At 62.5% G+C, this 20,791-nt stretch overlaps 1 protein-coding gene across 2 annotated transcripts in view; it reads right to left on the minus strand.

Annotated features, from left to right (window-relative positions):
* Positions 1 to 251: 251 nt before the first annotated feature.
* Positions 252 to 20,791, minus strand: part of EVI5L (ecotropic viral integration site 5 like) — a 29,763-nt gene continuing 9,223 nt past the window's right edge. Inside the window, exons 2-20 of one of the 2 annotated variants that reach the window (XM_068537099.1) lie at positions 18,723 to 18,906; positions 17,170 to 17,359; positions 16,559 to 16,783; positions 16,399 to 16,473; positions 15,611 to 15,736; positions 14,190 to 14,333; positions 13,952 to 14,041; positions 12,707 to 12,804; positions 12,563 to 12,623; positions 9,286 to 9,339; positions 8,382 to 8,414; positions 7,237 to 7,377; positions 4,273 to 4,401; positions 2,731 to 2,871; positions 2,494 to 2,649; positions 2,261 to 2,407; positions 2,087 to 2,182; positions 1,911 to 2,006; positions 252 to 1,754 (exon numbers count right to left, since the gene is read on the minus strand). In XM_068537099.1, the coding sequence (XP_068393200.1) occupies positions 1,476 to 1,754; positions 1,911 to 2,006; positions 2,087 to 2,182; positions 2,261 to 2,407; positions 2,494 to 2,649; positions 2,731 to 2,871; positions 4,273 to 4,401; positions 7,237 to 7,377; positions 8,382 to 8,414; positions 9,286 to 9,339; positions 12,563 to 12,623; positions 12,707 to 12,804; positions 13,952 to 14,041; positions 14,190 to 14,333; positions 15,611 to 15,736; positions 16,399 to 16,473; positions 16,559 to 16,783; positions 17,170 to 17,359; positions 18,723 to 18,859 (2,418 nt within the window). In that variant the 5' untranslated portion in view covers positions 18,860 to 18,906 and the 3' untranslated portion in view covers positions 252 to 1,475. The remainder of the gene's footprint in view (positions 1,755 to 1,910; positions 2,007 to 2,086; positions 2,183 to 2,260; positions 2,408 to 2,493; positions 2,650 to 2,730; positions 2,872 to 4,272; positions 4,402 to 7,236; positions 7,378 to 8,381; positions 8,415 to 9,285; positions 9,340 to 12,562; positions 12,624 to 12,706; positions 12,805 to 13,951; positions 14,042 to 14,189; positions 14,334 to 15,610; positions 15,737 to 16,398; positions 16,474 to 16,558; positions 16,784 to 17,169; positions 17,360 to 18,722; positions 18,907 to 20,791) is intronic. The other variant, XM_068537100.1, reaches the window with a different exon arrangement.

A 20,791-nucleotide genomic window follows, 5' to 3' on the forward strand; every position in this document is an offset into this window, starting at 1 on the left:
CTTATGCTCACACTGTACGTGTGAATGTCCTTTCCTCTCCCACGCGGCACCCGACCTGGACAGCCTCTTTGGCCCCCCCGCTACTGGCCTGCTATGATCTCCACCTCTGGTTCTCTTAGATGGTGGGAGGCTCCCAAGGACAAGGACAGCCTGCTCGCTTCCCCGCTGCTTCACTGGACAAGGGGCCGGGGACCCATGGCTGTGGTGATTCCCCTACCCCAAGGCCTGCCCCGCTCAGCATCCCTTGTCCGTGACTGTGTAAATACACTTTATTTTCCATCTTTCCCGCCTGGGCGACATGTGGAGTGTGAACAGGCAGTGTGCAAAATGGTGGTGGGCAGTGTGGGGGGCACGTGGGAGAGCCCCTCGGATGCCCACCCTGGTCCCCAGGCTTTGTTACACTGAGGAGTGGGCGACCGGGAAGGGGGTACTGAGCATGGATCCCCACCCCAGGAAGTGCCGGGGAGACTGCTTGTGATGCTGCTCTAGGCTCCAGGAGCACCGAGAGGGTCAGCCCGAGGGGCGTGAGGCCCCAGGGGGTAGGGGTCTGGGGGCATCGTTGGATTTTGGCACTGTTCTTGGTTCTGACTCAGCAGAGACCACGGGACCACCATGAGCAGGCGCGGGGAGGCAACTCACCTGGGCGGCCTCCTCCCCTGGGGCCTGGCTCTGGCCAGAGAGTGGGGCCGGGGATACTGAGAAGGAACGGAAGTGGAGGCTGGGGACCCCCTGGAGAGGAGGCTAGCCTGGGTCGGGGAGCCCCTTCATCACTGGCCAGGCTGCGGCGATGGGACTGTCACAGAGGAAGATGTGGTGTGCTGGGGAGAGGGGGGTCTCTTCACTTCCTTACAGCTGCTCTGGCCCCCAAGAAGCAGGGACAGACACTACCCAGGCCCTGGCTGGTTCCGGCTGGCCACTCACACCCTGCGCGGCCCTGCACACAGTAGGGGGGGCTTTGGTTTCTGTCGCAGGGGCCACAATGCCTGCACCAGGCAGGAAAACCCAGCCTGGCCATCTGTCCCCAGAGGCCAAGGGTCCCGTGGGTGGTTCGGGGTGGTAACGACAGGCCTAGAGCGGCCTCTTCTTCCTCAGGCCTCCTCTAGCTCCTGGGTCCTTCCCAGCCGGGCCACCCTTGTCCCAGAAGGAGGCCAGCTAGGAGGGGGGACGTTCCTGCTCCTCCAGTCCTGGGACCCCTGGGTCCTCCCCTGCCCTGGCTGTTAAGAGGGGCAGACCCTCCAGGTAACTGGGCCCAGAGGGGTACGGACCAAGATGGGTAAACACTGCTGGGGAGAGTGGGCCTGCCAGGGGACTCAGGATCCCCAGACTTCGGTCCTACCCTCTGCGCCCTGCCGCGCTGGTCCTGGCCCTCGGGGTGGGCGGGACCACCGAGGGCCTGGAGTTTGTTAAGTGCGGGCGGCGGCGGCGAAGGAGCGGGCAGGCGGCGGCCCCGGGCTCCGAGCACGCGGGGCACTGCCTCAGTTGTCCAGGCCCTGGCTGTAGGGTGCGGCCAGCTCGTCGGCATCGCTGTCTGAGCTGCCCTCACTGTCCTTGGCCGGCCGCTCCAGACGGCGGAAGAAGCGCGCGTCGCGCGGGGACAGCGGGTAGAGCGCGTCCTGCAGCGCCGCGCCCACGCCCACGCCGAGCAGCTCCTCGTCCGACGACGGCAGCGAGTCCTCATCCAGGTGCCGCGCCAGGCCGAGCCCATCGAAGGCCAGCGGGTCCTCGAAGGGCGGCGGGCCCTTCAGAAGCCGCACCTGGGGCGGGGGACCCGCGCGCTGGAGGCGTGGACCGACGTACCCACGGACGGAGTCCGGCCGCCGGGCCCCCTCCTCTCCCGCTCCCCGAGGCGCCGACTCCCGGCCCGTCACCGGCCGAGGACACCGGGGCTCTTACGCCCCTCCCGCGCTCACCTCGGCTTTCAGCTCCTCGATCTGGTCCTTGAGCTCGCGGATGTACTGCGACGAGTCCGAGTGGTTCAGCTGGCCCTGGATGCGGCCCTCCTCCCTCTGCGGGCGGGCCAGGTCGCCGGACTTCAGCGCGGGGTCCCGCCCCGCAGCCCGGCCCCAGCCCCGGCCCCGCCGCTTACCTGGATTTCCAGCTCGGCGATGCGCTGCCGCATCTCGGCCACCGCCGCCATGCTGTCCGCCTCCCTCAGGCGCACGGCCATCACCTCCTCCTTGCTCTGGGGGCGGGGGGACAAGCGGTCAAGGGGCGCGGCGGGGCGGGCGGGGGCGCGGGCGCGGGTGGGGGGATGCGACACCTTGCACTCGGCCTCTGCCTGCTTGCGGCGGCTCTCGCTGAGCTGCGTCTGCAGCCCCTTGTTCTGCGCCGCCAGGTACTGCAGCTTCTCCTGCAGCGCCGCTCGCTCCGCCTCCACGCGGTTCAGCAGGTTGCGGTGGATGTGGTCCTGGGGGCGGACGGGCGGGGGTCACGGCCTCGCCGCGGGGCCGGCCCCGGGCTCCGAGTCCCCTCCCCAGGCGGGCAGCGGCCCACCTGCGTCTCGAGCTCCACCACGCGCTGCCGCAGCTCGCGGCCCTCGGCCAGAGCCTGGGCCTCGCGCAGCCGCACGCTCATCAGCTCGTCCTGCAGCTCGCCCACGACCAGCTTCCGCGGGGACTCCTTCCAGCGGCCGCCGCGGGACAGATGGGCCTGCGGGCAGAGGTCGGCGGTCGGCCTCCGCCTGGGAGCCCCGAGGCCGCTTCGTGCGCGTCGGGCGAGGCCCTCCCTCACCTGCCAGGTGTCCGAGAGCTCCTGCAGCTGCAGTTTCAGTTCCCGCGCCGAGGCCACGGCCTCGCCCTCCCGCACCTTGAGCGCCTTCAGCTCCTCCTGCAGCCGCGCCACGTTGTTCTCGTCGGGCAGCGAGCTGTTCCTCTGCGGGGAGAGGAGCGGTCAGAGCCCAGGGGAGCTGCGCAGCCACGCGGCCCTTCCCGCAGGCCCCACGCCCCGGCTCCCCTCTCCTCCGCGCTCCGCCTTGGGCGGCCCGGCTGGGAGAGGGCGCACCCTGGACCCCAGGATGCGCCGGGGGAACAAGGACCAGGCCCGAGGGGAGGAGACCCCGCCCTTGCCGCCCCGGCTGGACATCCTGGTCTGTAAAACCGGTGTAATAACAGCACCTGCTCTCTGGCACGACTGGCCTAGGGCAACCCCCTCACACCATGTGACTGCTAGTAACACTGGGTGAGCTGGGAGAGGACGGGCGCTACCCACCTGGGAATCTGAGATCCACACCCTCCGGGCCCAGACCCGGGACCTGGCCCAGCTGGAGCAGAGAAGACCGTGGATTTCAGCACCGTCTCCCTGGGGATGCACTGAGGGCCGGCTTAGGCCCTATCCTGGCCTCCCAAGGGCTCAGTGATGAGAGGTTCATGCTCCAGCCTCTTGGACCAAAAGCCAACTCGCTGCATGAGGTTCTCCCTGACCCTTGTTTGAGTCTGGGAGTTGGGGTGGGGGGGGTGGTGGCAGACCTACTGGGCCCACATTTCCCTCTGATGTGGAGGGAGAGGGGTGGGAAGCCCAGCTCTGGGCAGGCGGGCAGTTGGGGACCGAGAGGCCGATGGCCCCATGCAAGGCTGTGGCAGAGACACCCCACCTGGGAGGGCACCCAAAATAGCGCAGCTTGGAGGTGGGGGGCATGGCTCCTGCCAGTGGGTGAGTGCTGCCCTCTGGTGGCCGGGGCACCTCCCTTCTGGCAGCGCACTGGGAATTGAGCCAATAACCGGTGTGGAAGGAGCTGGGAAGGGACCAAGAGGCCTGGTGCCCCCTGCAGGGCTGCAGGTGGGAGAGGATGGCCCCCTGGGTGGTGTCTCCATGGAGGGGAGCAGCCCTGATGGGCCTGGGCCTTGGCCTTCCCTTCCCCTCTCTCCAATCCTGGAACCCAGGGCCTGAGGGGGACACATACAGCCCAGGGAGCCCATGAAGGCCACCGCACTGGTGGCCTGGTGCCTGACACATGAGGGCGGGCACACCCCTTGTGGAGTCGTGTTGCTTTTTGTATGCTTGTGTGTGTGTGTGCGCATGCACGTGTGTACCTCCAGGGCTTGAGAGGGTCTGAGGGTGAGGGGCCCAACTTCCCATCTGCCCAGACCCTGGGAGACCAAGGAGAAGGAGGCAGGGGCCGAGGGAGGTGCCCTGAGCTCCGTGGGGGCTGCTGGGGCAGGGGGCTCTGACTCCAGGGCCTGTCCCACTGGTCCCCCTGGCCGCCCCTTCTCCTTGGCTAGGGCCTCTTGTCACCTCCCCTTCCCCAGGGTTCCCCCAGCACCTGCCCAGTCGCACCTTCTCCATGTCTAGAACCTTGTCCTGCATCTCCCGCAGGGCCCCCAGAGTCTCGGTCTCCCGCAGCCGTGACTGCTCCAGCTCCGTCTCCAGGTGGGCCACAAAGTCCTCGGTGAGGCGCGGGTTATCCTGGGGGCGGGCAGAGGGCTGCGTTGGGCCCCAGGCTGTGGCCAGAGGTGGGCAGCCTTCCTGCCAGCCGGCTGTGGGCCCAGGCCTGGCCCCACCCCGTCCACCTCCAGGGCCGGGCTTTGGGTGGAGAGGGGGGTGAGGAGAAACTCTGGATCCGCCGGAGGGGCCGGATGCCAGGGGGGCCCTGATGCTCTGTGCCTAGGGGTCCTGGGAACAGAGGGGACTTTCCATGGCCTCAGGATGCCATGGAAAGGGACACCAGTGACTGGTTCCCAGGATCACTGGGATGAGGACGGAGGGTGAGTTCTCCGGGGACCCCTTCCTGCTGTGTGGCCTGTGGCCTAACCACAGGGTGAGGGTGGCATGGGGCAGATGGGGAAAGAGTTTGCTGAGACTCCTTTCTTGGTCAGTGCCCAGGGGCTTCTCAAAGGTACCCTAGGAGTCCCAGGGGTGATGGGTGGGCCCAATAAAGAAGACCTGGCTGTGGGACTTCCCTGGCGGTCCTGTGGTTAAGACTCCGCACTTCCACTGCAGGGGGCACAGGTTCGATCCCTGGTCCGGGAAATAGGATCCCGCATGCCGCGTGGCGCAGCCAAAACAAAACAAAACAAACCTGGCCAGTGGGGGAGGGCAGCCCCTGGGGTCAGAGCGGGGCCTGCATCTTGCTGCCTGGGGAGCCTGGCAGGGCAGCTGCCACCCTCTTCCCCCACCTGCCTAGCTGCCCAGGTCTGCTCGCTGCCCTTGACCACTGGGGGTCTCTGAGGCCCATGGGTACCAGTGGCTCTCCCTTGGCTCAGAAGGGCTCCGGGCCCCATGCCAACCTCTTGCCAGGCTGCACCTCCTCCAGGAGCCTCTGGAGACCGTGCTCAGGGGCTGCACTGGCACCTCCCGCACTCCCTCCCTCTGCCTGCAGCGGCCTCCCTGCCTCACCCAGCTCTGATCAGGCCCTAAAGGCCAGAGCTCAGAGGTGGCAGGTGAATGTCTCTCTGACTGGCCTGAGAGGGGGCATCATGCCATGGGCGGGGTTAGCCCAGCCTCAGTTTCCCCACTGGCCTGGCTGCTTTAGAGCCAGGTGGGGCTACAGCACGTGAAGTTGCGGGGCAGGAGGTGGATGCAGGTGAGCAACGGTGACGTTCCACCCGCCCTGTACCTGGGAGCGAAGAATCAGCTTGCATCCCTCAGGTCAGGTCTCCAGGCCTGGGTGAGGGGGCCCTCCTCAGCTAATGACCCTTCCGTCTCTCTACCCACTGTTTCTTGAGCACCCTGTGGTTTCTCCAAATCAGGGACCCCCCCTCCCCCGCCCCCAGCTCACTGCCAGGCCCTGCTGGGTTCAGCCCTGGATCGCAGGGAGCCTGCAGCATCCTTCCCTGCCCCTCTGGGACCTGCGCTCGGGCATGCATGCTGAGTTTGCAGGCTGCAGCTGCTGGTGGGTTGCCACATAAGGCAGGCTGGGTACAGCTGGAGGAAAGTTCGGAAAGCCCTCTCTGGGAGAAGCGGACTCTCTGCAGTGCTCCAGCACATGGGTCCTCCCACTACCCATCCGAAGTTCATGACCCCACAACAGACTTGGGCTGCCCCCTCACCGCCATCCCACCGGCTCAGACTGGTGGGCACAGGCCAGACCCTCTTCTGAGGGCAAAGTGCTGGGCGCTGGAAGGGGTTACCCTCTCCCTTGTCCCAGCTCCTGCCCTGCATGGCTGGCCCCCCCGGGGAAGCCCTGAAACTGAGTCCCCCTAAAGCTGAGTTCCCCTGCCAAGCTTAGGATTAACCTCTCCATCCAAGACTTTACTGCCTTTCTGTGCCACCCCTCCCCCCGTCAGGATTGACAAGTTTCAAAGAAAAGGGGGGGGATTGAAACCGAGCAGGACCCTGTGGGGCCTTCCCGGGTACAAAAACCCTTCGGTGTCCCCGTTGCTTGTTTGTAGAAAAAGGCTTTAGTTTCCTAGGCCTTCCCTGAGTTCCAGAGCACAGCAAGCGGTTAATGATGAGGGCGGTAGGTCACAGGACGCCTAGGTCCTCCTGAAGGGACACAGATAACCGTCTGACACGGATCTTTGAGCCGTTCTGCAGAAGCTGAGAGCCCCTGCCAGGTGGCAGACAGTGACTGCATGCTGAACACAAGCACGCGCACGCCAGACTGGCTGGAGCCAGAAGGCTGATGCCGGAGATTCCCGAAGCATCACCCTGTTACCAGCCAATCGGACGGAGGTCCATGAGCTGATGATGCATCCTAGGACCCTCTCCCCTAACACCGTCTTTAAAAACCCCTGCCTAAAAGCCAGTGGGGACTTTATGGGTTCCTTTGAGGAGGAGCTGCCTGTTCTCCTTGTTTGCAATAGATGCTTTACTTTCCTCCGCCACGACCGAGTGTTGGTGGATTGGCTTTGCTGCATGTCAGGTGAGCGGACCCGGGCTTAGTTCGATAACAGCCCAACAGCCCTTCAGACCCTGGGGAGACACCAGGGCTCCCCCAAGGAATCACAGCCCCATCAGTGGAAGGAGGGGTCCCGGCAGGGACAGCTCGTTCCCAGGGGCTCTTGTGCTGAGGCTGGGGGCCGGGGAGGGTGACTGCTTTCCTCTCAGTGTGGTAGGCCAGACACCCTACTGGGGGGTGGGAAACGGAAAACACGGGATCCCCCCTGGGTGTGGGGCAGTTCGCTGCTGAGGGTGGGGGAGAATCTGCACTCTGCTCTGGGTCCCCTGCCCCCCAGCAAGGAACAGGCGGGCCAGGGGCTGAGGCAGGGCTGATTTGGAGCCATTTGCTCAAGAGCCCTGCAGGCAGCTGGGCACGGGGCGTGGCCTGGCCCGGGTGGCCCCGCCCACCCAGCCTGCTACCTGCTGCTCCTGCAGCTGCCGGATGGTGCTCTGTGCCTTCTGCAGGTCCTCGGCCGCTGAGCTGCACTGCTGCCGCACCACTGCCAGCTCCCGCTTGATGACGTAGTTCTCCTCAGCCTCCTGCGCTCGTGTCACCTGCCCCTGAGCACAGCGAGGACAGGGGGCCGTGACCCTCTGCTCACACCCCAGGCGAGGCCCACAGAGGGTGGAGGTGGGGCGGAAGGAAGAGGGGTGAGGCCTCCCACACTCAGAGCCTGGGATGGGGTGCCCCACGGGGCCTGGGGATAGGGGGACCGGCAGGAACAGGACACTGGGAGGAACCTGGAGGAACACAGCCACCCGGGGCCCAGGCTCTGGCTCTCAGCCTCTGTCCCAGGTGAGGAGAAAGAAGTCCTTATCCAGGGCACGTGGCACAGCAGAGGCTGGGCTCTGCTGGTGACGCTGGGGATGTGGGGGTAGCCAAGGGCCCAGAGGCTCAGGGCTGGCTCCTTAGGGCCAGGTCGGGGGGTGGGATCCATCTCTCCCGGGACCTGCTCCAGTCCTGGAGCCCGGGACTTCCACCTGCCCGAGGACCCCCCAGCCTCATCCCTTCAGCCCACCCAACTTAGGCCCCCCATTCCAGGCTCAGAGCCACTAGGTAGTGGGCAGAAGCTTCCAGATAAAGCCATTCAAGATGAGGCAGCAGCAGAAGCAGGTGAGTGAAAGAAGATGGCAGGCCTTGCAGGTGGGAGCAGAGAAGAGCGTGAGGGGCCAGAATGGGTGTGTGTGTGTGTGTGTGTGTATCTGTGTGTGTATTGCAGAGGCTCAGCCGTGCACACACCAGGGCCTGTTGCTGATGCAGCCTCAGGGTCCCCGAGCCCTCTTGGGTCCCCACCTGTGTCCCCTGGAGGGAGGAAACCTGTGCATGTGCGTGTGGGTACACTCACAGATGCGCCCACACGCACCACGCGTTTACACGCACGCCCCCTCCCCCAGAGGGAAGCCTCCGTCTCCCGGGAGAAGCGGTCCCCAGTCACCCCCATGCGCAGCTCCAGGCCTGCCCCCCTCACCCCTCGGGGGATGGCAGCGGCCAGGGAAGAGGTGGTCTGGTGGTCATGTGCGGGGACCAGGAAGAAGTGGGAGCGGGAGACGAAAAGCTACAGTACCTGGATTAGCCTATCAGCCAGAGCAGCGCTCTCCTACCCGGTGGAGGGGTTCCGAGCGACAGGGGGAAGAGGCAGAGCAGGAGGCGCGGGGACAGGAGAGAGGGAGAGACAGACAAGAACCACTTGTCACTAACGCAGTGGACTGTCTCTAGAAGCAGGGAGAGAGGAGACCAGAGAACCAGAGAACCAGCAGGAGAGGACCCAGAGGAAGACCAAAGCCAGAGCCAGCTCCGTCCTGGAGAGGGGTCTGCGTGTGAGTGGGGAGGGCAGCGTCACTCATGGGGGCCGCCAGGCGGGGGCCTCACTCGTGAGTGAGGAGGTGCCATCCGGGGAGGGGGCAGGGGAGGGAAGCACTGGGCCCGGTGGGTGCATTTTAATTTGGAGGCAAAGTGAGAATCAAGGCTTTGGGGCAAGGGCAACAAATTCCACCTACTCCCTGTGGTCAGCGGAGGGTCAAGCAAGACTGAGCGGGGAGCTGGAAGTAGAGGATCCCCGTCTCTACTCCCATCTTTAAAAACAGGTTGGGGGCCAGGGTCAAGGCTATGGCACCCCCTCCAGAGTGCAAGGCCGTCCCCTCCTCCCCCACCCTGTCTCCTTTCTTTTGTCCGAGCAGCCCGCACCCAGGCAGCCCGGGAGGGCACCGGGCACAAATGGATTTCCATGTTTGCAGTTGACAGGGTTATAACTCAATCCCTCCTCAAGCAAAGTTTCGCCACAGTCCCAAATTTATACAGCAGCCCAAATCTCAGTGGGGCTTGTGGTGGGGCCTCTGGGATTTACGCCACAGGCTTTGGGGTGGGGGTGCGCGGCGCCCGGGGCAGGAGGCTGGCTGGCCCTCTGGCTGCTGGGTCCTGCTTGGGGCTGGGAGGGTTCGGTGCCACAGGCTGGTGGCCGCACCCCTCACCTTCTCCAGGGTCTCAATCCGCTGCTTCAGGAGCCGGTTCTCTGTCCGAAGCCTCTATGCGGGGAGAGGGGAGAGCATGTCAGAGCCCGCCTCCTGCTCCGGTACACACAGAGGTCTGTCCCTTCAGGGCTAGGCCACCTCCGGGCAGGACGGCGCCAGTGTCTCATGCTCTGGGTCAGTGATTCCAGAAAACAGTCAAGGCCAATTCCCGTTCGGAATGGTCCACCAGGTGTTTTTTTAAAAACAAACTCTGGTTCAGTAAAAATAGTGTGATCACTTTGGTAGCTATGCACTGTGTGTGCGGGGGGTGGGGGGCTTTGGGGGCGGTGGCCCCTCCTCCGGAGTCTGTTTCTACCCCACGCTTGAGCCTGTAAAGGGCCAATGTGACGCCTCCCACGGGGTAAAGGCCTCTGTGTTTTGGGGGAAGCCGCTCGCAGACAGGCCCCACCCCTCACTGCTCCACTTGGAGCGCCAGGGTTGAATTCTCAGAGGACAAACTCAGAGTCTGGGTCCAGGGGACGAGGTCTTGCTGAACACATGCTTCTTTCAGTTTGACAACTACATTTCCGCAACCCACTGAGAGCCAGCTGTACCCAAGAGTTGTCACTTTCCCCGGGCTGGGGTTCTGGAGATGGTCTCCTTGCTTCCGCCTTCCATCCTGTGCTGGTAGTCTTGGTTACATATTTGTGGTTTTAGGTTCCCTCACAGCCTTTTGGGAAGCAGGGGAGGTTCACATCTGCCTTGCACCTAGTTTCTAACTACGTACCCCTTAAGCAGTGGGTATAGAAATAGTTTTGATCGGCGGATTAGTGAGGGTCCTGCTTCCCTGCGGATCACACAGAACATTGCCTGGTTTCTACCGGGGGAGAAAAAGGTGATGGAAACACCCAGAACACTCCGAGGAAGCAACTGTGGTCAGAGAGAATTGCAGACTTGATTGATGGGCACTGACTCATTTCATGGGAGGGGAAACTAAGTCAGAGGCAGGCAGTGTCTTGCCCGAGGCTCCCGGCTCGCTGGGGTCAGAGCCGTTGCCGGCACAGGTCTCTGTTGCTCATAGGGATCCAGAACCAGAGTCCTGACCCCTGACCCCTGGAATGTCTGCCCCCTTTCTGGCCTCAACGCACTGATGCCACAAGCTCAGCCATCCCTGGAGGAGCTGGATGTGCCGACCAACAACTAACCGCTCTCCTCTTCCTCCCAAGGGAAAACCAGACAGAGAGTGAACAAGGACTACAGGGGCCTATGTACTAATCACACTATTAAATTTTTTTTTTTCTTTTTTTGCCATGCGGCATGCGGGCTCTTAGTTCCCCAACCAGGGATTGAACCTGTGGCCCCTGCAGTGGGGGCGCAGAGTCTTAACCACTGGACCACCGGGGAAGTCCCTTTTTTTCTGTATTTTTGATGTTTTGACATCCTGCGGCCTTGCTAATCCTGGAGACACTGCCCCTCCCAGGGCTAGCTAACTCCTAGGGAGAGTAGACAACCTGCCTGCTAGCTTGCCTTCCACAGGCAAACCAGCCAATCCAGAGCCCATGCCCCCACTCACCTCCCTTATCTAACTCTCGCACACCACGCTAGTATTTCCCCTGCTCTCAATTGTTCCAGGACAGCTAGGAACCACCCCTATAGCCCAGAGCCTGGAAATTATTCAAACTAGCCAATCCTGAACTCTCTTGAACTTGCCTACCCTGCCTCGCCCATCCCTTCCTGTGGAAACCACAATAAGGGCTCTGGCCCATGCTTTTCTTCTTCTGCCTCCTGACCCACCCTGGTGCTTCCCCATGTGGCCCTGCGTGCAGAGGTGTGCCCCCTCCTGTGAGTAATAAACTCTTCTTTTGAAGGCAGTTGTCTCTGTGTCTGTCACCTCACCATACCTGATTAAAACAAATCCCAGGTACATTTTTAAACAGGCAAAAGGTGCAAGGGCACAGGGCAGGGTCAGGGGAGAAGGCATCTGCCCTGCCCTTGGGCATGCAGTCTCCTCTCGTTATAAATTTCCAGGCTGGGCATGTGGTTTAAGGATCCGCTGTGTCCCTCCCTACTGCTGAGCCATCATGGTCACCATATGGCAGCAGGCCCTTGTCTGTGCATGAGCAAAACATACACGTTTGGACTGGTGCATCAGTAAAGCTGCCATTCCTGAGAAAGGGAGATGCTTAAAAATTCAGGACACAAGACTATTTCTCAAAAACTTACAAACAGGGCCGGGGCAATGATGCCCTCTTTCGCCACTCAGGTATGGGTGGCAGGTGACCTGGATTCTAATCTAGGTTCTGTCTCTGCTTTTCTAGAGGAGGTAGGGATGACGATGATGGTGGCGGTTAATAATAATAATAATTTGAACAGGAGAGCGTCATCCCTATTTTGCAGAAGGGGACACTGAGGCTCAGAGAGGTGAATTCACCTTCCCGGCAGGTCACACAGCTGGTCTGCAGGAGAGCTGGGATTTGAACTCTGGTCTGTGGGACTCCAGTCCCAGCCACTGTGGGACTCTGCCACTGAAGAGGACAGAGCCAGGCTGTGCTGGTGTTTGTGTTTGTGTCTTTCCCCCACCTCCACTGGACTGGGGGGCCTCAGTCCTGCTGTGACTCTGACACATAGTGCTCACTAAACGCCTGTTGAGGGAATAACCAAAATCACGTCTGAAGGGATGAAAGCAGAGGGAAGGAGATGGAGGGACGTCTGGGTTCAGAGGTTCTGCACACCCAGAAAACCCTCTGTGATGTTGTGATTTACAAGGAATATATACTTGGTCTTTGTCCCTGGTCCTGGCACAGGCTCCTAAAACCCTGGGAATTTCCTAAGTGAGGAGAGGAATAAAGGCGTCTTTGTTATGTTAATGAGATGACTTTTGGAAAGCCCTCCCCACCCCACCCCCCCATCACCTAAGGATGGTGCTGGTTGCCAGGGGACCCAGTCCTGTGATGAGAGGGTTGGACCTTTCAGTCCCACCCTCAGACCCCCGGGAGGGGAAAGGGCTGGAGGTTGAATCTCAGTGGACCTGTTCACCACCGTGTCCCCAATGCTGGAGGTGGGGGGGGGGTGGCCCTTGCTCCCATGCCGGCCTGGTGGTGAGTGAAAGGACAGGCAGGCCGAGGGACCACCTCTCAGAGCCTAAGGACCCCCTGCTGTGTGGCCCGCGCTGGGTGGGCTGCCCTCTAGCGGCTGTCGAGGGGGCTCCCAAGGGCATATCCACCACCACCATCAAGCCCCCCCCCCCCACCGCCCCCCTGCTTCCCGCCAGCCCTGCCCAGGCCAACTGGGGGCTCACTTTGATCTCGATCTGCTCTTCCATCTCCTTGCTCTTCATGGCTGCGTACTCCTTCTCCAGCCTGCAGAGGGGAGGGCCGACGTGCTCACTGTCTCACCCTCGGGGACCCCCTTTCTGCCAGCACCCTGGCCTCCCGGTACTGACCTCTTCATCTTCTTGGGGTTGTACTTGACCTGGTAAGCCTTGAGGATCAGCTTGTCCGGGCAGCTGTCGAACTGATGGGGGATTACCCTCTGGAAGTACTGTGGGGACACGGGTGGTCACGGACACACGGGCCCTGACCGCCTGGGGCCACCCGAGCCCCTGCGGCACCCTGCTTCCCTGGAGGAGGGCCTGGGTACACCAGGAGGGACGGCCAGAGCCGGTCGGCCTGGGCGCTCGCCATCACCTGGCCTGTTGTGTGGATCGAGTGAGCGAGTGTGAGAAGCAGGAATCGTGAGAAGGAGCTGCCTGCAGCCAGGACCTCTGTTTGCAGGGAGAGCGGGCTTCGGGAGCTCCTGAGGGCGAAGGCCAGGTGTGGGTGGGGGTGGGGTCCGAGCACAGAGGACCTTCACGGAAGAAGGGGGAGACATGCCACTGCCCCAGGGCAGTGAGAGGAGACGGAAGAGGCTGAAGGATCGGGGTGGTGCGGAGGAAGCCAGAGGGAGGACCCCTCAGTGGTCTGCCTGCTCGCCTGGGGCCCCTGGAACCTCCGCAAAGAGTTAAGTGCAAGCTGCCGGGTGGACACAGCTTGCTGCAGTTCGGGGCCAGGCTGGCTCCCGCTCCCTAGCCCAGCTGGCCCCCTCTGGCAGCTGCGGACAATGGATGCCCGTGTTCGTGGACACAACTGTGGCCTTTGTGCATTCTTCCCTGAAGCACCAGCTGGAGGACGCTGGGAGGGGGCGGGGGCCTGCATGATGGGGACATGGCGGTGAGATGCAGGCCGGCCTCTTCTCAGCAGGCAGGGCAGCTGGGGTAGGCTGTGGTGGGGCAGGGCGAGAGTCTGCCCCAGACCCCTCACTCCCTCCTGTGCCCTCGCCCGGCCTAGTTGCTGGGGCCGAAACCACACCCAACGCCTCCTGGTTTGGCCAGTATTACTATTTGCCATGTTAGGCTCTGGGGACACAGAGCTGGGGGCAGGTGAAGCGGGGGGACTCCCAGGGCTCGGCCTAGGCCTTCCTCTCTCCCTGCTACCAGGTTGCTGGCCCTGGGCTGTGTCTGGCAGAGACTGGGGCTCCTTGGGCACCCACCCACCCTGGTCCTCCGTGGAGACCTCGGGGGGGCAGAGGTGATGGGAAAGGATCAGGGCGCTCAGGAAGTCCAGGGCCTCCCCATCTCTCAGAAGGGCTCCACCTGCCCAGGTGCCCCTGCTGGGGGGCAAGCCTGCCCGCCCTGGCCCTCCTGGCCCACCTGGGACATCCCCTCCATGTCCAGCTGCATCAGCTCCATCTGGTTCACCTGCAGCAGGGCAAGGCCCACCCGGAACACGATCTCCAGGCCCTGTGAAGGAGGCGGGGGTAGTGCATCTCTGGTCACGCTCTCCTGGGGAGCCCTCTGACCCCTCCCTGAGCCCTGGAATCATTCCCACTGGGGGCGTGAGTCACTCCATCCAGAGTGGCCAGGAGAGGAAGGGGCATGTGGTCCTCACCTCGTACATGAAGATGTCAAAGACACGCGTGGCGACGGGCAGTGGGAAGGTGGTCAGGAAGAGCGTGAGGAACCAGGAGGAGGCATACATGGACGTGTGGAAGCTCTGGGAGCGGAAGTGGGTGTTCAGGTCCGGGAGCTGCTCCTGGGGTGGGGGGAGGAGGCCAGGCACCATGAGGAGGTTGCTGGGCACAGCTGTCAGCACCCACAGGCTCCCTCCACCGGAAGTGCTAGGCCTCAGTGCCTGCACCTCCAGGGAGCCTTCCTTGACCTGCCCTGGGCAGTCCCCCACACTGTCTCTGGGTGGGGCGGCAGCACCCCAGAGCTCTGAGTAGCACTAGGTGGGGACATGGCAGGGATGGCAGGAGGCCCAGCTGCCCGTGGGACCCTCACCACCGCCCCCCACAATGCTCTGTGCTTTGTGCCCAGCAACGCTCAAGGGATGCCTGTCTGACTGGTCTGAACTTCAGACTGCTGGAAAGCGACAGAAACTGCGGGAACTGAGGCTGGAGAAGGCGGTAGGACTCCCTGGAGGTCCTTCACTGGGAGAACAGACCCTCAGGCTGTCCCCCCGCCTGCCCTGGGCTTCCTGACTCAGGAGCTCTCTGGTGGCGGCCAGCTCCTTCGCCACAGGAGCTCTCAGCTCCCCAGCCTGAGGTGGGATCGCTCCTTCTGTGTGGCCCTGGAACACCTGCTTGCTGGCACTACCGGTCCCCTCGACCGACGGCACCTCCCCATCCTCTGGGCCTGAGGAAGGGGGCTTTCACGACTGGGCGTGTCCTGCCCACTGTGGCGCAGAGCTGCCCCGCCCCACCTGCGACTGGCTTCCAGAGCAGGCCAGCGTGTGTGTGTGTGTGTGTGTGTGTGTGTGTGTGTGTGTGTGTGTGTGTGTGTGTGTGTGTGTGTGTGTGTGTGTGTGTGTGTGTGTGTGTGTGTGTGTGTGTGTGTGTGTGTGTGTGTACACACGTATACTGGCTCTCTCTGCCGGCCAGGAGTGGGCCCTGTGGGGCTGCTATTTATAAACAGAGGCGGCTGCGGTTCTCCAGTAATCAGCAAAGGCAGGCAGACAACACCTTCCCTCCTTCTGCCACACCAGGGAGCAGACAGGAGGGCGCAGTGGGTGTGTCTGAGCCGGACTGACCCGTCCACCCTGGCCGCAATGGCTCTGGGAGCCCCGAGCTCTGAGGAGCCCCCACTGGAAGGGGCTGGCCCCTGCCTGGTCCCTCAAAGCATCCTTCAGGGCAGTGCTTTACGGCCCCTTGGGGAGTAGAGCCCCTCTCTGAGCTGGAACGTCTGGATGTGATTTCTCAGGCGTGGAATTTTCAGTCAAAGAGACTCACTGGGACGGCCGACGTTAGCACCCGTATGTGTGGGCTGCTGGAGGGGGTGGGGGCAGGCGGGACCGCCCCTGGGCCCACTCACCTGTAGCATGTACTCGAACTGGTAGATGCAGAGCCCCAGCTCTGCCATGCTGGGCTTGAAGAGCTCCCGCAGGCGGTACTCCTGCATCAGCCGCACGAACACACAGAAGGCCTCCTCCTCAGGCATCTGGGGGTGGGCGGGCAGGGGGCTGTGAGTGGGGGTGGGGGGGGGGGCGGGGGCGCCCACTGCTCTTCTTATGGCTTCGCTTGTCTCTGCTCCATTTACTTTTATTGAACGTGGACAGTGCCGGGCTGCCCGGACCCACACAGCAAACCTCTCTGGTAAATATCATCACCCTGTTTCAATGACAGGAAGCCTCCTGAGGCTGAAGTCACCTGCCCAAGGCCGCCTGGCAGGAAACAGTGGAGCTGGGACTTGAACCCCAGGTCTGGCCACCTCCAGAGCCCACGGTGGAGGCATCCTCTGGTCCATTCCCAGCCGTCTCCATTCTCCCCCTCCTAAGCCTGCTGGATTCTCTGGAGGAAACCCCAAGCCCCATAAACATCACACTGGCTGACCTAAGCCTGAGTGTCCCATCCAACCCTGGGAGGTGACTGAGTAGGACAGCCTACCCCTCCCTCCAATCTTGGGACGGGATAGGGGACAGAACAGGTGGCCAGCCCTCTGTGCTCACCCCCTGGAGGCCTGGCTGGGAGACTGTCAGAGGTCACAGGTGGACACAGAGGGAGGTTCTGACCTAGGAGGACACTGGATGGAGGGAACACTCTCCTTTTGTCCACCTCCTGGGGGCAGACAGAGCCGGGAGGGGCTGGGCCCAGGCCACCTACCTGCATGAGGAGCAGGCCCACGATGAAGGCGCTGCCCTGGCAGTAGCCCACCTCCCGGTCCACCAGGGAGTAGGCCTGCGAGGGAACACATGCGAGTCAGGGCAGGGCTCTGCCGGGCCTGGTGACCGCAGCGGTTCTCCGTGGGGCCAGGGGGCCTCACCTTCATGACGTTGAAGAGCACCTCCTGGCCCAGGCTGTCCTGGCCCTTGAAGAACTCGTGCTCCGGGTAGGTGCGGGCGATGTCCCTGCGGATCAGCTTCTCGCAAGGTGAGGACATCTTGAGCAGCTCCGAGTACTGGTTCTTGACTGGCATGTCCGTGGCGCTGCACAGGAGCTGCCACACGATGGCCCGGAAATGGTGCGGGATGCCCTTGCGGATCAGCTCCTGGCGACAGGGTCAGAGCGGGGGTGGGGGGGTCGGGGGTGGGATCGGGAGGCCGGGCTGGACCCCATCCCAGCACAGCCTCCCCACGGCCGCCCAGCCCGGCCTCTGAGATCCGGTCCACCCACGCTCGGCCGAGCCACTGCACGGCACACGGAGTCCACGAGGCTGAATGCGCCGCCCCATCCCATCATGGAACTCGCGGGCGGGAAGCAGGAGGGTGCCTGGGGTGCCAGCCCCTCCCTGATCTCCACACCCAGCCCCCCGGCCCTGGCAAGGCACCCCGAAAGTGCCCACACACCTCCAGTCCTGCCCTTTGCTCGTGCTGGGGCCCCTGGCAGACCTTGCCCACCCCCCGGCCGCCCGCCCAGCCCCGCTGCCTGCGCCACCTTGAGCAGCTTCTCCTTCCTGCGCCGCCACTCCTCCCACTCGTTGGCGATCCGGCCCCACAGGATCCATGTGTCCTCCTCCAGGTGGCTCAGGTTGGAGGAGGCTGAGGAGCTGGACACCAGCGAGGAGCCGCTGTTCCGCCGGGAGCCGTTCATGGAGCGCATGGACTTGGAGTCGGCTTCCAGGAGCCTGGGTGTGGTGCGGGGGAGGGGGGAGGCTGCAGGAGCTTCCCACCCTGGCCCCTGGGTCCCAAAGAGCCTGGCCCCTCCTCCCTGGGGTCCCAGAGGATACCAGGGATTGGGTCTAAGTTATTTTTCCTGAGCGGCACGTGCTGAGTGACTTTGGCCAGTACCCTAACCTCTCTGAGCCCTGGTCCTGATCCCGGGAGCCCTGGAGAGGCTGCCATTCATGCATCCCATTCTGTGCCCGGCCCTGGGCTGAGAAGCATGGGGAGTAGCTCACTTAGTCTCGTACCAACCCTGTGGGGCGGGTTTTGTAAAGATTTGTTTACAGACGAGGTACAGAGAGGGTGAGATGCTGGCTGGGGGCACCCAACTAGCAAGGGGTTGCATTAACCACCTATTCCTGAGGCTCTGACGTCTGGGGCCTCCCTGACCCAGGAGGGACTGCCCCTCCCAGGCCTAGCAGATTCCTAGAGATAATTAAGGACTTGCCTGCTAGCGCACTTTTCATATGCAAACCAACCAATCCAGAACCCACAAACCACCCACCTGTTAGGCTCTTGCACTCAGGGCCACTATCCCTCTGCCCTAATCACCCCAGGGCCGGGTACTAGACAAATAGGCCCAGCCCCTATGCCCCCAGCTTGCTGAAGGTATTCAGACTAGCCAGTCCTAAGCCTGATTACATTGCCTCACCATTCCTTCTGGCAGAAACCACAATAAAGGCTCTTGCCCACATTTTTCTCATTCCCTCTGCCTCCTGACTGACCCTGGTGCTTCCCCGGGTGGCCCTGCATGGTGCATGGCGTGTTGTGCCCCTCCTCTTGGAATCTGTGCGTAACAAACTGTCTTTTTTTTTTTTTTTTTTTGGCCATGCTGCGAGGCATGTGGGATCTTAGTTCCCTGACCAGGGATCGAACCCATGCCCCCTGCAGTGGAAGCATGGAGTCTTAACCACTGGACCACCAGGGAATTCCCCAAACTGTCTTTTTAATGGCAGTCATCTCCTGATCTGCTGGCCTCGCCGTACTGGCATAATAATAAAACCTACACTTTAAAACAGGGGGTGGGCCAGAGGAGAAGTGGGAAGGGCCAACTTCAGAGTCAGAGGATTTACTCTTCCCTTCAACAAAGGCTAGAGAAATGAAGGCCAGGTCCACTGGGCCCCCTGATACCGTGGCCTCCTCATCTGAATGGGAGAACCGTCTGGTGGGAGGTGATGGCAAACATCCTTGTCAAGCCTCTGGTGGGAGCTGTCACTTGGCCCAGGGCCAGGCCTAGCTCTGAGTGTGAGGTGGCACCAGCAACTTCTGTTCGGGGCCCAGGCTGTACCCCTGGGGCCTCTCCCTTTCCCTCAGGTCCCAACTCACCGGTTCTGCTCTTCGAGTTTGGCCAGCAGCTCTAGCTCATCGGGGCTGAGGTTCTCGGAGTCAGAGGTGGGGGAGCAGGTGGGGCCCGACAGGGCCTCCTGGGACGAGGAGTCGGGGCTCAGAGTGGGGCTCGCCATGGTGGGCAGGCTCCTCAGCCGCGAGCAGGGCCAGGTCACAGCTCTGTCTGGGGACCAGAGACATGTGTGGTCAGCTTTGGGCAGGGTGCCCACACTGTCCCGCCGGCTCTGGACCAGTGAGCCTGCTGGTCACCCAGAGACATTTCCTCACCCCGGGCTTCCCACCTCTGGTCTGTCCACCTGGTCACTGCTCATCCCCACGCGCCCCCGCCTAGCTGACGGCCTGGCCGGCCCCTTCTGCTCCAGGGGCTGGCTACTGGGATCCCTGCCTTGGTAGTCCAGATGCCTGGATGGAATCAGGAGGGCAACGGCCAGCGCCTGAGCTGTCCTGCTGTCCCTGCGCATGAGCACCAAGTCTCAACTGACACCCTTGAGTCTTCAGCAGGGCCAGGGGCCAAGGCTCCCCGTCACACTCAGGGTCCCTGCTGCGACCTTGGGGGTGCCGAAGCCCCTGCTTTGGTGGCTGTTCCTGACAGCTTTGGTCCCTGTCCCCAGCTGCGGCCTGTCCTGGGAGCCCTGCCTCGGCATCTGAACTTCCCTGTCTCATCAACCAAAGTGGGCTGCTGGCACAGCCACAAGCAATTATTCTCTACTGTTGATTGTCTGGTGCTGCCAATGGCCAGAAGAGTCAACTCCCCTTGGGCTGGGAAGCCAGGGACATGTCAAAGTGCTAGGAATCTGTGCTCTGATGGCCTCAGAGTGAGAGCTACAGGCTCTGATCAGTATCCTGATCTTGGCCTGCCACGTGCCGGGTGGGTGCTGGCCCATCTCTCCTACTCCTCCTGGGGATGGTCCAGCCCCACCCTCCTGGGAGCTTCAGGGACACTGGCTGTGCCGAAAGCAAAGGCTCTGGACTCAAATGGAACAGCGTCTGAAGTGTGGCTCCCCTTGGCCCTCACCTGACCTGGCTCTGACAGCTCAGCCACAGAGGGGCCCTCGCCCAGGTCCTGGAGAGGGGGCATCTGGTCTCCAGGCAGCAGGAGGACAGTCACAGGAGAAAAGCAGCCCATTTTGCACCTGCCTGGCACCCTCAGGTCACTGAGCACCTTCCCACAGCCCAAGCCCAGCCCCCAGCCAACACCTGAGGGTCCACAGGTCAGCTGGACTTGATCCTGGCCATGCACTTGATTCTAGTCTCCTTCCCTTGTGCTCCCCTGTCAAGGGGCAGCGGGCACCACTTTTCTTTCACCTAGTGGGGGGCTCATAACCCTCCCACCCCAGGACTCTGTGGCTCCCCAGGGTCACTGGTTCTGTTTCTGGCCCCTGACGGCCCCCCGAGTTTGTCGGGCACTGAGGGCTCTAGCTTTTGGTGAGTGGTACAAACTCTAGGCGATGGCTCCCATCAGAAGCAGAAGACCTTTTCCTCCTGTTGCCCAGATGGCCGGGGACAACCTGCCCCAAAGACCAAGCCACGGTGTGCCACCGAGCCAGGAGTTAATCATTCCTGAGAGAGGGCCAGTGGGGGCCGCTCCGGGGCTTCCCGCAAAGTCTGTGGCTGGCCCGGGGCAGAGAGGGGCCATGGACAAGGAGTGCTGACTTGGAAGGATCTCTCTGAGCAGGGAGGGGCTGGGAAGGCCGCGTAGGTTTCCCAACTTCAGAGCTGGGAGAGGGGAGTAGGTGGTGGAGGCGAGGATTGGAGCCCCATAAGCACAGCTGGATTTGGGGAGTAGTGGGGGCCTCGGAGACAAAGACCACACGTGGCCAGGGCTGGGGCTGGGGCCCACTGTCTCCGTGCTGAGCCCAGGGGACCCCAGCCTCAGAAGCGCATTGCCTTCCCCCCCAACCACAACCCTGGCCTGCAAAGAGCCCAAGAGAATGGTTCAGCTCTGAGTTTCCGATTAAAAGAAACTACTAGGGCAATACACTCGCAGAGTTTGCTCAGATACTTATCACAAATTAATGTGTATTTCATACAAGAAATAAAATGTATTC

The sequence above is a fragment of the Eschrichtius robustus genome, chromosome 2 (assembly GCF_028021215.1).
Source record: "Eschrichtius robustus isolate mEscRob2 chromosome 2, mEscRob2.pri, whole genome shotgun sequence".
Taxonomy (NCBI): Eukaryota; Metazoa; Chordata; class Mammalia; order Artiodactyla; family Eschrichtiidae; genus Eschrichtius; species Eschrichtius robustus.